Source organism: Apteryx mantelli, chromosome 6, assembly GCF_036417845.1.
Source record: "Apteryx mantelli isolate bAptMan1 chromosome 6, bAptMan1.hap1, whole genome shotgun sequence".
NCBI lineage: Eukaryota > Metazoa > Chordata > Aves > Apterygiformes > Apterygidae > Apteryx > Apteryx mantelli.
This window is the reverse complement of record NC_089983.1, coordinates 26,647,922-26,664,367: the sequence shown is the minus strand read 5'-3', so window position 1 is coordinate 26,664,367 and position 16,446 is coordinate 26,647,922. Positions and strand designations below refer to the sequence as shown.

Here is a 16,446-nt window from a genome sequence, read left to right as displayed (position 1 = left end):
TTTCCTTTTTAAGAGAAGAAAGCGTTTTAAATGTTCCAATTTGAAACTTCATGTGATTTGCATGGGTGTTTTTTCTATTTTTTTAACATGGTTTGAGAACTTTTACATGGTTCTAAAACTCCCTCTTTCATGCAACGATGGGTTCCAAAGACTAAAACCCATCAGCATGTTGAGCACTGGCAGTGTGGTACTGAACATTTTCAATTCAGCATCACTAGACATTTTACCTTATTTCAGAATCTGCTGAATTTAACGTAAGCAAAAGAAGCTTTGCTAATGCACAGGACATTCTGTTTGCTGTTATTTTAATTGATTGTTTTTATTAATATGCTCCACTTGGTAGTAGCTAACAAAATACATTTCTAAGTGAAAAAATATACAGCTTGATTACCAATTAGAATGCTGCTCTAATGTGCACTGATTAAAAAAAAACAAAAAAAAACAAAAAAAAATGAATGCTTTTAGCTGTGTATGCCTTATGCAACATTTTGGGGGCCTCTTTGGTTATTTTTTCTAGAGAAAAACTCTTGAGAACTAAAATTATTGAGAATCATATTCTCACGGGCAGAATAATAGGGAAAATGTAAAAATATGTTGACAAAACATAATTTTGATAAAAAGGATTCTCCTTTTTGATCATGCTAATACTATTGTTATAGTTAGTGATTTCTAGAGCTTCACTATTATATTTATGATTTATTATTAATATTATTTGCATCTTTTATTGTAAAATAGCTTTCTGTTTAATTTTTTAGAACTCCCATTTTGGGCTTTTTCATTTTTTCTTTAAAAAAAAAAGATTAAAGTTTAAAAAAAATCAGCAGATACAGTAAGATTAACTTTTAACATACTTCAACATTTTTATATACAGCAGGGAATATCTCCACAAATCTTTAGGAATTTCTTCTTCCTTGTTTCTGAAATTCTCTCACCAAAAATTTGCACGTGCACAAAAACTAAAAAGGATGATGCCCAGATGAGAATATTCCGTGTTGTCTAACTTAAAGTCAGTTATTTATAACTATTTATATTTATATAACTCTCTTCTCAGCCTTCCTTTTATAAAAAAGGAAGTAAATAATTTCAAAATATATTGCTTTGTCTCATAACTTTTTAAGAAAAGTATTGATGCTAACAATATGGAAAAGGATGAAAAAAGGCAAAAGTTAAAAATAGCTTTGGAGTGTTTTAGAGACAAGTTGGGAGATGAAGAACACCTCATAAAAATCCACCATGTATTTTTCAGCCACCGTTTGTAATGGAGAAATGGATTTTGGGAATAGAAGAACACCAATCTGTAGAATGTATTGTTACATATGAGGTAAGTTCTAGGAAACAAATAAAAAAATGTTTATCCAAGATAAAACCTACATGGGAGATGTTGAAACAGTATCCTCTGGCTCTGTTATTTCCTATAATCAAGGCTTAGCACCCTGTAACGATTGTAAAAGCTAAGGTTCAGTGCAAAAGCAGAATGAGGTCTGCAGAGACCATGTTCTCAGACTCCTAGCCGGGACAGCTCTTTCTCTCAAGTAAGAAAACTCCTTTTGCCTGAAGTAATGGTCAGTGTTGCTGGCATTACCTGAAGAGACAGTGGTTTTTACCTTTTCAACGAAGAGCTAATTAGCAGAGCTGAAGGGCAAGAGGAGGAGAAAGAGAATGAGAAGTAGAGAGTAAAATAAAATAAAATCTGGAGACAATTTAGCAGCATTTAATGTGATAGAAATTAGCCTTTGTAAAAAGAGATTGTGGTTACTTACAAAAGTGTTTTTATAAAGACCAATGACATGCTTCACACTGAGGCTAATAATTGAAATTCCAGCTCCGTCCTGAGGCAAGGACTCAAGCGGTGATGGAGAGACAGGAAAATTCTGGACCTTGTTTGCTAGTCTTAGAAGTGAAGAATGGTAGTTTTCTGTTGCAAGAAGAATAGCCCTAGGTTTCTTTTAGTCTGAAGTTCCTCCCAGGAATCACAGGGACTTACTGCAGAATTGAGGCGCATGCTGCTCCAGGAAGGTTATCGTGGAGGGAACCCCTGCAAAAATACCTGCTTTGTCCTGCCTCTTTTAGCAGAAAGCACTGTCTATTTGACACTCACATTAATATAACTAGCAGAATACTTTTTGTATTTGTTGAGAAAGGCCCTCAGATCTTTCTTCTACCTAGTACATTAACTGAAACAGTTATTCACTACCACATTTTTAGCATAATCATAAAATACCAGCCAAAATTATCTGGAGTCTAAAAATACTTGAGAACTGCCTAAGCGCTTTTGCAAAACAAACTCTTTATTCAAAATGCTGCTGCCCAGGTGCTAATGGAAGTTTCCTGGTAGGACAGCTTAGTCCGTTGTGCATTATATCCTAATGCAGTGCTGTTTCCTGAGCAGAGTGACGTCAGAACTCCCAAAACCACCCGACACATCCAAGGTATCCGCTGGAGCAAAGTGAAAGTGCAGGACGAGATCGTGGCGGTTCAGCTCATGATACAGACCTCCCTTCCGAACTCGGAGGGCAACTCACGGAGCAGGTCCAATTCAAGTAAGTCGCTATACTCAGACTGCCTGCTACTACTGCTACTACTACTGCCTTTATTGCTGACACGGGCAAAGCGTATACAGGGAGAACAGCAGAAAGCAAATGCTGTTATTTTGTTCTGACAATAGAGCTCCATCTTGCTGCTTCAGCCTGCTCTGAGGTCCCTGAGATGCCCTGGGTAGATGCATGCAGGAGCACCCTGACATGTATGATCTACCCATTAGGTAGTGATGTGTTCTATATCACAGTGTAATTTAAGGGGGGTGTCCTGTATGGAAGCATACTGGAAGTAGTCTGTGGTGATTAGCTACAGCTCTTTTGTCTACTGTGGTCCCTTGCACTTGCACATCATCAGCAGAGATAGAGCTCAGATCCTTCTGCTCCAAAACCCCAAATGCTTCACATCGAAGTGAACTGAGATTTCTTCCAGTGGTAATCATCCCTAAACACAGACACTTTTTCTACGCGATCCTTAGCCCTCCAGTGTAGAAGACTGGGTCCTTGGGAAAGGTGTTTCTACCTGTAGTTCAGACTTATTCTACTCTCTGTTGTCATGTGTACATATCCATGGCAGCCTTTCCATGATGGCAGGTGTGCTCCTCTCTCCAAGAAAGCTTGTGGAGGCTGGATCGGAGGATCAGTATGCAAATCTGCCATTCTTCTCCAAAACAAGAGGGTGCTCAGCATTGTGCCAAACGTGTTGGCAGAGCAGAATGATTTTGGCTGAAATCGAGAGCCCACACGGGAGGGCACAGGCCTTGGCAGAGCTCAGCCTGGCAAAAGTTCTGAAGGGTAAGACTAGAGGATCCCTGACTGCAAAGATCCCTCAGTCTTTCCCTGCCATGGTATAACATTGTGGATAATCAGTAAACCAAGGTAACCTGAATCTCTCCAGCTTGAAGTCCAAATGGTTAGTTTGAATGCTGGACAAAGTGTTTGTCCCCAAGAGAAACATCCCTCTCTGCTTGAGCCTCAACACATGAATAGTTCCTTTGTGGCTGCACGGCCTTAGGGAGAGTCCACAGCACCTGCAGCGTCGCTCCTGCTGTCTCACACACTGGTTCCTCTGTGCTCTGAGCTGCCGCAGTGCGGTTCAGCATGGGTTTGAGCCCACACAGCTGTACTGGTGTATGGCTGTGACCACATGTCTGAGTACATCAGCAAGGCAGGACTTGTTAGCAAGGACACATTTGCATGGCAATGCATCTAATCAGCTTTGGGACTGGACTGAGAGCATAGGTAGGGACACTGTAATTATCTGTATAGTTGTGCCTTGGGTGAAGAAGATTTATTTCTCAACCAGGATGTGAGGCTGGCATCTGGAGATAGGAGATAATCTCTGGAGATAGGAGAAAGGAGATAATCTCTCACATCTCTTCTCTCTATCTATTGGGAAGAAAGGAGGTTTCCACAGCCCTTGGAGGCATCCTGGGAGCCAGTGCTTTTAGCAGCTTTTATCCTGGCTTTCTCTCCCTGCAACCCGAGCTCAGCAGGAGTACTTCAGTCAGCTCTTTTCTGCTGCTCATGTCCACCCAGCTCACAGGCAGCTTTGCACAGATGTTGTGTTTGGATATAGGGCTCCTCATGGGACCATTGTGTGGACACAGATTCCTCTTGTTCTGCAGAGGCAGGGAAGGGCATATCCAGCCTGTCACCTCAGAAGCTGCATATGGGGTGGCAAAGAATCCCTGGCGAATGCTGCGCTGTTTTGACAGGTAAATGCTGCCAGCCTGGCAAACCCATAAATGTTCCTGACTGCCAGCTGTGCTGTAAGGAAGAATGGAAATTTGCCTGGGGATTTCTTCTGGCACATCTCACCTGCCCTCTCAGGCCAGCCTGGATTGATAATTATCCAGTTCTGGCTTCTTCTGGCAGAGAGTTTGTTATGGCCTCTGGGTCTTGGCTTATGAAGTGAGATGCATTTAGTAATACAAGGGGCTCTAAACCGCAGTCTTCATTTCTTAAGTATACTATTGACATAGACAGACAAACTCAACTCAGTTGACTCTAGCACAGTTTTGCCTCTAAGAGATGGGTTTTTTTTTTGTCAAGTTGTTAGCCAAAGTATTTTTTCAGTTCACTTATGGCTGCAAAAATATTTGGGTTGGAACAACTGAGGGGGCAGCACAGGAGCTGGAACAAGATACACTAGTCAGTGGAGAGTGAACGTCTTAGATTATGTACCACTACTGCCAAATGTAGAACAGTGGCCTTATGAATTAAGGCTGGTTTGGACTACAGACATGTCTGAAATGGGCAGTCTTATTCCTATGTAATGGTACCTTGATCCAATTGCAACACAACTGTGTTTTGTAATGCAGGTGAGACCCTGAGAATGTTCTAGAAGATATGTCTTCATTGAAGATTAGCTCTGGTGATTTTGGTCTGAACATTTAAATCAGTATTCAGAATTCCTGATTCAGAGTCCAGACAAAGGAGAAGATACCACCAGGCCCAGTGAGAGGTTCAGAGTTACAGAGGTAGCTCCACTGGAGCATGCAGGGGAGGCTCCCGCTCGGGAGTAGGACCAGAAGCTGCCGTGAAGAACAGAGATTGAATGGCCTGAAGACCCCAAAGGGATTCCCTCATTCAGGAGAGCTGTCAGTGGTGGCTCCTGGTAGGGTGTGTGGCAGCTGCCTGAAAGGGAGCACGGGTGCTCCTTCTGAGGCAGCTGATAGCAGATGAAGACCCAAATTCAAGTCTTGAGCCTGCTGTTTCCAGATTATGAAGTCTGTGTTTTACATCTACAGTCTAGGTAGAAGAACACAGGGGAATGACAGAGGAGACAGTATTTATAAAGTACCTTTCACCATGCCCGTTTCTTTTAAAACTGTGACTTTGAAGGAGGTTAAGAAACAGAGAAGGCAATTCCCATCTGTCTTTTTGTGAAAGGAGGTTCATCTCTCAGTGCAGACAGAGCTATCTGCTGTGGAGATGTCACAGTCACACTTTGACAGGAAAGACGGGGTTTTTTTGACATATTTAACATTAAGTTGAAGTGATTTAAATCTCTTGGGATTCAAGCAAAGTCTGAGGAAAGGAGGAATGGAAGAGACTATCCATTACGTCTTAACAGGAGCAATCTTAACAAGGACAGAGTTACTAACCAGCTTTCTGAAAACTCCCCACAGAAGATGCAGTGGTAGTGTTGCTAATAAGAGCCAGAGGACTTGCGCTGGAGGAAAGCTTTCCACAGGAAACCAGCAATAAGATGACGAGGAACCGGAGTCCTCTTCTGTGTATAGTAACATTTCAGTCGCATTTATCCTGCTGCAAGCTGCCAGGGTTATGGTTTTCTGTTGGAATGATATTAGCAATCTTTAAGGACAAATCATTCAAATCTCTCTACAGCAAAATCACTTAAGTTGCTCCCTGTGGGTTTTTGGCCAGTGCTGTGGCCTCTGATAAAAGGAATTCCTGGTCTCAGCTGTACCCATCAAGCAAAAAATCAGGCAGCCTTCACAGTCCAAATGAAAAATTTAGAACTATTGTATTTGCTATAGGCTTTCATGCCAACCACGGGGCTGACTTTCAACAGTGCTTCAGTCTGATCTCTGGGAGCTAAAACTTTTGTTAAGATCCTGGGACTGTAATAGTAGGTGTGAGGGCACCATAATACCATGGATAGCTCATAGTTAAGTGCTATCTGTCTGTGCTATCCTAGTTCGAGTGTACTGCCTCACTGGCTTTTTCACATACAGAGTTATTTTCTCTGTGAAAGCCAGATGAAGGTTACGGACGTTAGTTGTGGCTTAGACTCAGCGTTTGGAGTATGCAAAGTGGTTTGACTTCTGAGTTCATAGTAATAATAATCACTGAAATACCTCAACTAGTTGTGGTGTATACCAGTTTGAAGAGAAAACAAAGAGAGAGGTGGTGAGTTTGGCTGCTGCAGTGATACCTTTGTGCTGGAAGTTTTCATCCTTCAAGTGGATAGACTCACTCAGGGTTTTGCTCCACCTCTGTGTATGTGCTCTTCTGGGAATGGTGGGATCACACCAGCTGAGAGGGATGCAGGTGGAGGGGACGCTGCAGTGGTGGCCGGGCCGTTGAGGGATCCACTTGGTAGTTTCCTGTACCAAGCTTGTTCTGAAGATCTCCAGGCTCTTTTGCAATGAAAGCTGTGGAGAAATTTGCCCAGGCTGCCAAGAGCATCACAGGAAAAGTTTAAAACCCACTTGAGTTAAAGACACTGGGAAGTGTTTGGGAGTGGAAACTCACTTTAGTGCACAAATTCACTGGATGGCTCAATAAATATTTTCTAGTCTAAGCTCCATAATCTGCACTGGTATATGAAACATTTGCATCAATTACTATTTTAAAGTATGTAATGCTGAACATCCTCAAACCTAGGATTATTTTCTGCAAGGCTGGGAGGCAAAGGGTGATTTCAGATATACAGTGATTCTTCAGATGGACAAAGCCTCATACCTTTGGTAAACCGGAATGCAAATTTTCAGCATTTCATACAAAGCTGATCTTGTTTCCATTTCTCTCCCAGGTATCGATAGCGAGTGGATGAAGACCCTGAGAATGCACCAAATAGCAAAAGCCACTTCCCTTCAGCATGCCCATCCCCACAGCCCCACCACCGTAACGCATTACCTACCCTACCTTCAGAGCCAGGACTCCTACGCTGCGGCCGTGAGGAGGACACGTGGTCCTGTCACTTACCAGTTTACCTCTATCAGCCATTCCAGAAATTCTTCTCCCCTTTCACACAGTATGGTGAGAAATTTATCAAATCTACATCTTAACTCAAAGGGCAGCAGTAACTCTAGCACCGCTTCTGATACCGCTTCAGAAAAGGACAGGTCTGCAGGCAAAGCCCGAAATGCCTCCCACAGCAGGAACTCCCGCAGCTCCTCCGACGGGAGGCACAGTGGGACGAGCTCCCCTGTGGCCCCCCGGCACTCAGGGAAGGCGTACCGGACTTCCGTGTCAATGCCTGGCACGTCACGGGCCTCCGACCACAGAAGGTACCCGCACGCTGCCCTGCAAGCCAAGGCCATCCCAGGCATGCCTCTGCAGAGCGAAAGTGAGCCCCGAAGGAGTGAAGGAGAGGGCAAAGTGAGTGAAGGAGGATGGATAAAGGTGCAGCATGTGAAGAAGTCCCACAGGCAGGCGGCCAGCAAGCCAGGCAAAGAGAGATCCAAAGGGAGCTGGCGAGGCCGGAGACTGTTCTGAAGCAGCAATCTGCAGATGGTTTTGACCGAGTTATTTTCTCTTTTATTTAACAGAATGTTCAGATGAAACAGTGAAAATACATGTGCTTTTATTTAATGTTTTCCTACTGCTGGTGTACAGCACTGAAGTCACGATACTACCTCCCACAGTTTACCAGCCAAACAGCGCCGACCAGGTGCTGCTAGTGGAAGAGAATGACTGTCTGTGTCTGCTTTTGTCATGGGAAATTGCTTTCATTCCCAGAACTGATGAATTTAATTTGATCTTCTCCCCTCCCTTTGGCTGCTCATGTTCTTAGCTGAATGGATATCCATTAATTTGCTTAATATTTCAATAATAAAACCAGTACAACACAACAGTGTGCCATAACACAAAGTTCTTCATTTCATCCTTGCAGACCCAATTCTGCTGTTATACCTCCCCTCACTGCAGCTCTTTCTCTGGATACCGAGTCTGGCTGTGAGTACAGTTTCCCCACAGTCCATTGAATCTGCTTCTGCCAGGGCTATAGGAAGAGATAATATTTTTAACAGATCAATGTAGTCAGAAAAAAAGAGGAATACGTAGAGATTTTTCTTCAGGTCCACTCCAGTGGCTTCACTTCTCTGCTTCCAGCTTGCCATCCCCTTTCAGAAATTTCTCATCTCTCTTCATGAAAAGCCCAGATACCAGGTATCTGATACCACAGGGCAGACTCTGTGACATCCATAGTTGTCATAATCAGAGAAAAAAGATGATAGGCTTTATGCTCTTGGAAAAAGAAAAGAGAGGGAGAGAAAGACATTGTCTTTATAATAGTTACATCTAAACCTACTGAGGTCTGTGATAATGTTTATCCCTGGGCAGCAGACATTTTTTAATTGAATTTTTAAATGTGGCCAGACTGTGCCGCTTTTGTCTTTCAGTCTTCAGGCAGTAAAGACGAGGTCAGCAAAGTTGGTGATTAATGTGGTCTTTAGCTCCATTGAGAACAAAGACACAGGTGCCGACTCATTTGTCTTCAGAAAGTTTCTTGTTGGCCTTTTCACTCCAAGCTGATTTCACACAATTAAAAAGGAAAAAATAAAAGAAGGGTTTCTCAAGATGCAAAAGAAAAAAAAAAAGGAGAAGCAGAAAAAGGCAGCTGAACCCCAAGCAATGCATGGTACCTTCTGAAAGCCAAGAGATGGTAAATTAGAGGTGCCTCTGGGCAAGGTCAGGAAACGAGGAGAGAAACATTGTGCCATGGCCGGGGCACAAATCTGCCTTCCCTAGGGGCGGGCGCCTGCCGGGAGGGATGGCATCTCCGCACGCGCAGGCTGGCGGTCGTGCAAGAAGATGTTGCCCCTGAAGGCTGGCATTTGCATTTGGTATTCACACCCCAGGGAGGGGACGGAGGTCTGCAGCAAGGTTGGGCACCCCAAACCTGGTGCCGCAGCACAGGGAAGCTGCTGGGAGCCCGCCGTTGCTCCGGCCGCATCCGCAGGCAGCAGCTGCGCTGTAGGAGATGCATCACAGGGGTGGGCAGTGGCGATGTGGTTATTTTCCCATGCAATCGGTACAAAAATCAGAGCTTTCCAGAATTACTGTCTTCTGGCCTGTACTGGGGAGACCCAATACTTACCAGAGTGAACTGAGAATTGTATTTCTTGAGTTCAGAACAGGGTTCACCAAAACCTATGGAGCAGGACATCACTGATACCAGGTCATTGATGTCAGAAACTGCAGCACTGTCATTTAAGTACCTTTTCTTCTGACAACAGTTAAGAGCAGAAAAAAATAACAGGCTTTATCTGCAAATGAATGGGAGCTGTATGTATAGCTGTGTGATAACAAAACTGTTATGGCTTCAAACTGGTGGAAGCTGGTTAGTAACCCCATTTCTGACTCTGATTTACTGATATGGAGAAAACCTGACAACTAATTTGGGAAACATGGACCATCCAACACTGGACATTTCTTTTCCACAACTCAGCAGAAGGTTGATGCTTGTATTGTTAAAATTTGGAGATGCACCTCAGGAAGGGAGATCTTTCTGCATGATTTGGGCCTGCACAAATTCTAGAAAGAAACTGTGAGACTTTGGAAGGGTACGTTTTTCTTACGGCATGATCAGGATGACAGCACAGTTACACAAGTCTGAAAAAAGGCCCTACCCAGCGGACACTTGGAGGCTGTGGACTGGTGGTGACCATCCAAGATTTATCAACTGCTTGTGGCTGATTATCAAGATGTCCAAAAGGATTCCTCTGGTGTTTGTAAGCAATTTAGTGCTGTGCCTAATTTTAATCTGCAATGTACTGTCTGTCCACATCTGTTGTATTAAAGTGTTCATTAGCATTTAAAGGAGAAGCGGATGGTATTGATCATGCCTATTAAAATTAAACAATCATGCAATAGTCACTGATTAAAAATCCTCTTGCTGCACCAGGACTGCTGTGTAAAGCAACAGTAAGTGAACTTGTCAGAAAAAAAATTCTTCCTACCCAATGCATGCCCCACCTGTGGCACCAAAGCTGCTCTTGTATTAAAATAGGAAGAAATAAATTACTCAGTGACAAACCATTTTCAACGCCAGAAAAAAATTCATATTGGAATACATTTGCATACAGTTCACACTTCAAGTGTGAAATTTTTTTTTTAATTACAAAATACATTTCATATGTTCTCCCTCGGACCGTCTTCCCCCTTAACCCTGTGTAAGTGAAAAACTCTCAGCAAGATGTGCTTTTCCATCTCATTTCCATTACTCTCAACATGTCTAGTCCCTGTCTTGGTAATAATTACTTATAAAGCAAAATGTGCTTATAGAGCCTCTTGCATCGCCCAGTACTTTACTAAGCAGAGTGATTTATTGCCATGTTTCATTAACGTGCAGCCACCTCTGGCTGCAAGGCCATGCACAGCAATATGGAAAACTGGAGTGTCTTGGGCAAATGCACGTCAACAAATCATTATTCTTTGGAAAGGAGCTATGCTGGACTTTGTTAGACTTCTCCCACAAATCTGTGAAAAACAAATGTATTTAAGCACTGGTATATCTAGATTTGCACCCTAAGAAGTGGGTCGCACTGCCCGCGGTCCATGGGCATATCCTCACAAGTGCTACACCCTCCCTCCATGGCTGACTGTGCAAGTGGCACAATATGTCATCACTAGAAATCCACCCCTTGTTTTCCTGGCTCTCATTTCTTTTGGTCTTCAGATCTCCATGCACTGATGTTGCTGTTTTCTTAATCCCCAGAGGTGCTGAACCCCACCTGCGTTTTCCTCTTCCACAATTCAATATGCTCTGAAGGTGCCCGCTCAGTGACGGCTGCTGATTTGGATGAAGAAAAAGTGAAATGGATGTCCAAAGTAGGGGAATATTTGCATTCAGTGTAGAGAATGTTTATGAAATCAGATATACATTTTCTTTTTCCTTTATTTTTTTAATGAAAGTGTGAGACTGTGACTGCTGCAGCTTGCACAGAATCTGTTCCTAGACAGGCTGCCTCTCCTGCAGACAACTTTTGACTCCAGATCTCCTGGGACTCATGAGACTTGTCTGGCTCTGCCTGGAAGCTAGACATTGGCAGAAAGATTTTTTCATGAACAGCAACATTTTGTGCTGGCTGCTAGCACTTAATGCTGCTGGTTGTTTGGGAGGGAGGGAGGGAGAGAGGAAGCAGCGTTCAGTTCAGGCAGGAGGAGGGGTTAGTGTCAGCATTAAATGTCCTTGGCTTTCTAAACTCTTATAGGCCTCCCCCCAAGTTGACGTGCTCACTGCATGAGCAAAGAAACTCGATGCTCAAGACATCTCATGTGCAGCTCCTTCTGACAAGCCAAAGGCACCTCTGAAAGGGGGAGAGAGCTCAGAGAGCTTGGCTGTGTGCATTTGGTCATCTCTCTGGGTAGGGAGAGGAGGAAACTGCGGAGTAACCCGTCTCCCAGCACCAATCCCCTCACACAGGAGTTTCCCTTTCCCACGGAGCCTTTACAGTCACAGAAAGATGATTGTCAGAGAGGTGACAACCCACTGAGCAGTCCAAAGAGCCCCTGAATCATGAACAAACCAAGGCTTTTCCTCACTCTACACCTCTGTGATCTGAGTAGACCTTCGCTCCTCCAAGAAAGCGGAGCTGCAGTGACCACCGTTGCTTTAGCCCGCGCAGGAGTGTTACCCCGCTCGGTGTACGCTTTGAGCAGCACAGTTACCTCTCGCTGTTGCAGCGTTTCTGGTTGCTGCTTCGGCCTTACATTGATGCCAAAGCACATACCAAAATGTTATGCCTGCACCACGCTCATCAGCAGGACAAGCAGAACTACTGATCGGGCAGAGGAGATCGGGTGAGTGGTGGACCCCATTTCACTAGGGGATGTACTGAGGTCTGGCTATTGAGAATTATGCCTGCCAGCCTGCAGCCACAGGCACTGTCTTGCTGCTGCTGGATCCGGCGGCGCGACCTGGCTCATGCAGCTGCGACTGCGCCCGGCCCATTTGCATGAACATTAATCCACCCTGCAGCTAGTTCGTGAGCTTCTGGCAAATTCAGGCTGGCCACAAGCCTGGTTCGGTCACATCCAATGCCCTCTGAATGTCGCATTCTTTACTTTTTAAAGAAAACATTTGCTACTTTTAATTTCTCTCTTCCTAACCCGCCCCCACTGAGTATTTCCCAGCCATTGCTCACGCCTGCCAGCCGCGGGCAGCGAGGCTGCGCTCTGTGGGCACACATCAAAACCGCCGTACGCTGACCATTATTGGGCAACTGGCTGAGCTGATTTACCGAGGTGAAGTTGCTCCAACAGGCTTCATTCCTCCCCTCCCTCCTGCGAGCAAGCACTCAAGCCAACGGCCTCGGCGTGCGGCCCCACTGACAGTCAGCTGCCGCGGCCGAGGAGCAAACCGCAAGTATTTTAAGACTTTCTATAAACTCGCTTCCAAGAATACTGGGACATGCTTCAAAGACACACACTTCAATTTTTTGATTGTGCTAGTGAATGCACTTTGACCTAATTATTATTATTATTATTATTATTATTATTCTTTAGATGAGGAAAGACAGGCAATTGCTTCTGTAATTGTGGAGAAACCCTGGACGCAGAGACCTCCTGACTTTCCCCATCACTAAAATGGAACCAAATAGCTGCGCAACCTCTGAAAATTGCATCTGACAGAATTATTCGCTGTGTGTGTGTCCACCATAGAAGGGTTTTTACATCATTTTCTAACCTAATGAAGTGCCAAAGCTTAACAGTTCAAGTCAGTTTGTCGCAGGAAGTTAGAGGTTATGGAGGAGAAGTCTATTACAGCAATAACACTAATAAGGGTCTGCCAAGACCAGGCCTAAGGACGTGTGGACGCAGCCAGCTGGAGAGCACCAGCGTGAGGACGGGAGCCATGCGCAGGGTCAACGCAGCCCGGTGTACGCCAGCAGAAGGCAGCTGCAAGACGGCTGGTGGTGGCTCAGCCACGCCGGCCCCATGCTGCGAGCGGCCGCGCGGCAGGAGCATTGGCTGCAGCCTGCACCCGGCTCCCGGCATCCGGCACCCAGCGCCTGGCACCCGGCCGCTGCTGCAGGCTGGCGGAGGCAGCGCACACCAGGACCTGCAGCGACGCAGTGGCAAAGCGGATGCAAAGGGCAAAAAAACGGCCTGCAGTTGGCACGACGGAGTGTTTTCTGATAGCCGCTCATTTCCCACGGCTGTACATTTGCAGAACATTTTGCAAGCACTTTCTTTATGATGTGACTTAATTTATTTTGGGTCTTCAAAAGAAAATATAAATCAAGGCCCAAGAATGAAAGGGCTGGGAGCTTGAGGTTTTAAAAGTGGCTATTGAGCGTTAGCAACGGCTACGTTTGATCAACGTCTTTTGCTATGCATTTTGTGTTATGGCTCCAGGACACTCGAATGAACATTGTATTTTCACATCCATAATATGCATCACAGTGCTCTGTGCACTGAATGAGCTGTTACTTCTTTGAAGAATCATTAAGATTTGTATCAAAACTGACCACATCTTAGCTCTTCTCTTAGGGTGCTGATAAATATAGGTTTCTATAGTGTCCATTTATCAGCTATGACTTTTTCTCTCCCTGGGCTGCGTTTATGCGGTTGGTTTTCCATCTCTTATTCTATCCATTTCTATGGCCTTTCCAGTTTGTGTCAAAAAAACACTATATCAAGGAGGATTAGATGTGACCACCTTCAATTCAAAGCGCAGGACATGTCTGTACCCTGCCTTTACTAATAAGTAATTCACAGCAAAGCACAAAGACATACATACATTTTAAATTAATAAGAGAAAACATTTTTTTCTTGGAGACAGAAAAAGGGAAAAAGATATTAATTGCATTGTGGAGGTATTTTTCAGGGTTGGTATAGTTGGTCTTGGCTATAAACTGACTATACATGCTAAATATTTGCTTTTGTTTTACAAATTCTGACTGTACATACCAAAGTACAAAGTCAAACTATTTACAGTTAACAAAAAACACTTCATAAAAATTAATGTCCAGCAAAACTGTAGTGGTCTAACTATAATTAAAGTAAATCTGCAAAATTAGCCATGTTCCTGTTTCTGTATAAGAACAAGTGTCCTTTTTGGGTTGCAACCAATTGCAGGCTACCTCTTATACACCTTATTATATCTCGTGTAGCAGTGTTAGCCACTGGAGGGTGACACGTGAACAAATACATATGCTTGATCAGATCTTTTACAGAAATACACCTTTCAAGAGAAAGAAAAACAATTAGTGTGTTATAGGTTACCAATTTATAATTTACATCATAAATCAATGTCTGATTATTTTAATGCAAAATGTATTTAGCTTCATTTTATTGCACTAGCGGTTGCAATAATACACTGTAATTTGCTCAGATGAAGAGGTGATTGGACAGCTCTTGCAGTAATTTTTAATTACCGTCATTAGTGGCCGCAATCTTACTCTTTTCTAAGGAGCTGAGATACGTGTTATTGCCCTGCGCTGCAGGTACACTGCACGGGCATGAGCCTCCTCAACCCTCCCCTTCTGTTGGGCTGCAATGTGCAAGTCCCCATGCCATAACAATAACAGCATCGCACAAACGTTAACCGATGTCTCCACATGCTGTTCTTGGCAGGTAGAAAAATACTACCCCAAATTTTAAAAGCAGGAGTCTGGAGCGCGAGGCGCGTTGCCCGCAGCTAGCCTGGTGATCCCGCTGGGGACGGAACGGGGCCGGGGCCGGGGCCGGGGCCGGGCTGCAGCCGCCCAGGAGAGCGGCTTTGCCGCGGCGGTGGCAGTGGGCCGCGGCGGCTCAGGGATGGCACCTGCCTGCCAGCTTTGCAGCCGCCTGCTGGTGCCTGTTGCTCACGGAGCGCCCTTTCCGCCTGGCATTAGGTGGAAAATCGGCCGCAGCCTTTAGCCCGGCCTCAGCTAGCCCCATGAGTATGCCAGGGTGTTTTATATGCCAGCGGTTAAAAGCTGTGAAGGCTGGTTATTTTTCTAACAAAATCCTGGTTCTCGTGATTCAAGAAGTTAATAAGATCTGTTAGTGTTGAGAAATGGGTAATCTTTTTCTGTGTATGTAAACTAGTATTTTGTAATTTTTTTCTGGAAGAAATAAAGTCACACCAAAACTCCAGAAGCAACCCCCCCCCACATGCTCGGCTGTGCTGGCTGAACACGATGCGGGTGGCAATCCTCCCCTAATGCGGATTTAGAGCCATCAGGTGTGGCCTGGTCCCGGAGAGACTGGTTTTAGCTCCCCTGCTTTTGTGTGTGCGCGGGGCAGCTGGGCGGCGCAGGTAAGGATGTAATTAAGGGCTTACTTAAATCGGAGGCTCCCTTACACGACACCTCGCAGCACGCGCCGGCGGCATGGCGCGGCACGGCACGGCACAGCCGGCGGGGCCCGCGACGCCTCCGCGAGGGCTCCCGCGGCCCGCGCCCGCGCCTCGGCGTGCCTTGACGTGCCTCGGCGTGCGTCGTGGTGGCCGGTGCGTGGGCCGCGGCCTGCCGCGTGCCGGGCAGCCGGGGGAGACTGTGCGGCCGCCACCAGGCCCTTCCCAACTCTTCCGCACGGCCCCGCCGCGCCGTCCCGGCCCCCCGCACAGCCGTGCTTGCGGCCGAGGGGCAAGTTGTGCCGCATTTCCCATGGCGACAGGAAGGAGCGTGTGCTGTTGGATGGGATTTTTCTCTTTTTTTTTTAATGTTACCCCTTGGTGGTTATTGGTAAGGAGGTACCATTTTGGTGTCGCAGTGCGGGGGCCGCAGGTGGGGCGGCGTGACAGGGAGCCGCACGGCTGCCCCGACCCGGGCGCAGGCCGGAGACGGGCCGCATCCTGCCCCGCTCCCGAGGAAACGCCTGCCTTAGGAAGGGAATAGTAGGAAAGGAGAAAAACCCAGCTGCCCCTGAAAGGTGGCTGCTTGAGGGATTTTTATTTTTTTTTCTTCTTCAGAATGGTGGAAAAATACACTGGTCTGGCATGTTGGGCCCTTGTAAAACAGTTAGAAAAACGGGCGACCGCGGGGCTCCCCGGCCGCCCCTCCCCCCCGCATGCAAATACCGCTGCGCCGCGGCCGGCAGCATTTCGCGCCACAGGGTTAGGCCCTTGCAGCACCACAAACGCCTCCCCCACGGCGCCAAAAAAATCCGGAGCCCCCCCGCCGGCTGCTCCCGCGCGCCGCGCCCCGCGCCCGCGGGGCCTCCGCTGCGCCAGGCCGGCGGCGGCGGGGCCGCGGCGGCGGGGGCCGCGGCGGCGGCGGTGTCGGCT

General features: G+C 46.1%; 1 protein-coding gene across 1 annotated transcript in view; it reads left to right on the top strand.

The window, feature by feature from the left end:
- Nucleotides 1-10,153, top strand: part of MAP3K20 (mitogen-activated protein kinase kinase kinase 20) — a 95,615-nt gene extending 85,462 nt beyond the window's left edge. The window contains exons 18-20 of the mRNA XM_067299047.1: nt 1,247-1,321; nt 2,390-2,540; nt 7,039-10,153. Of these exons, the coding sequence (XP_067155148.1) occupies nt 1,247-1,321; nt 2,390-2,540; nt 7,039-7,724 (912 nt within the window). The 3' untranslated portion in view covers nt 7,725-10,153. The remainder of the gene's footprint in view (nt 1-1,246; nt 1,322-2,389; nt 2,541-7,038) is intronic.
- The last annotated feature ends 6,293 nt before the right edge of the window (nt 10,154-16,446 follow it).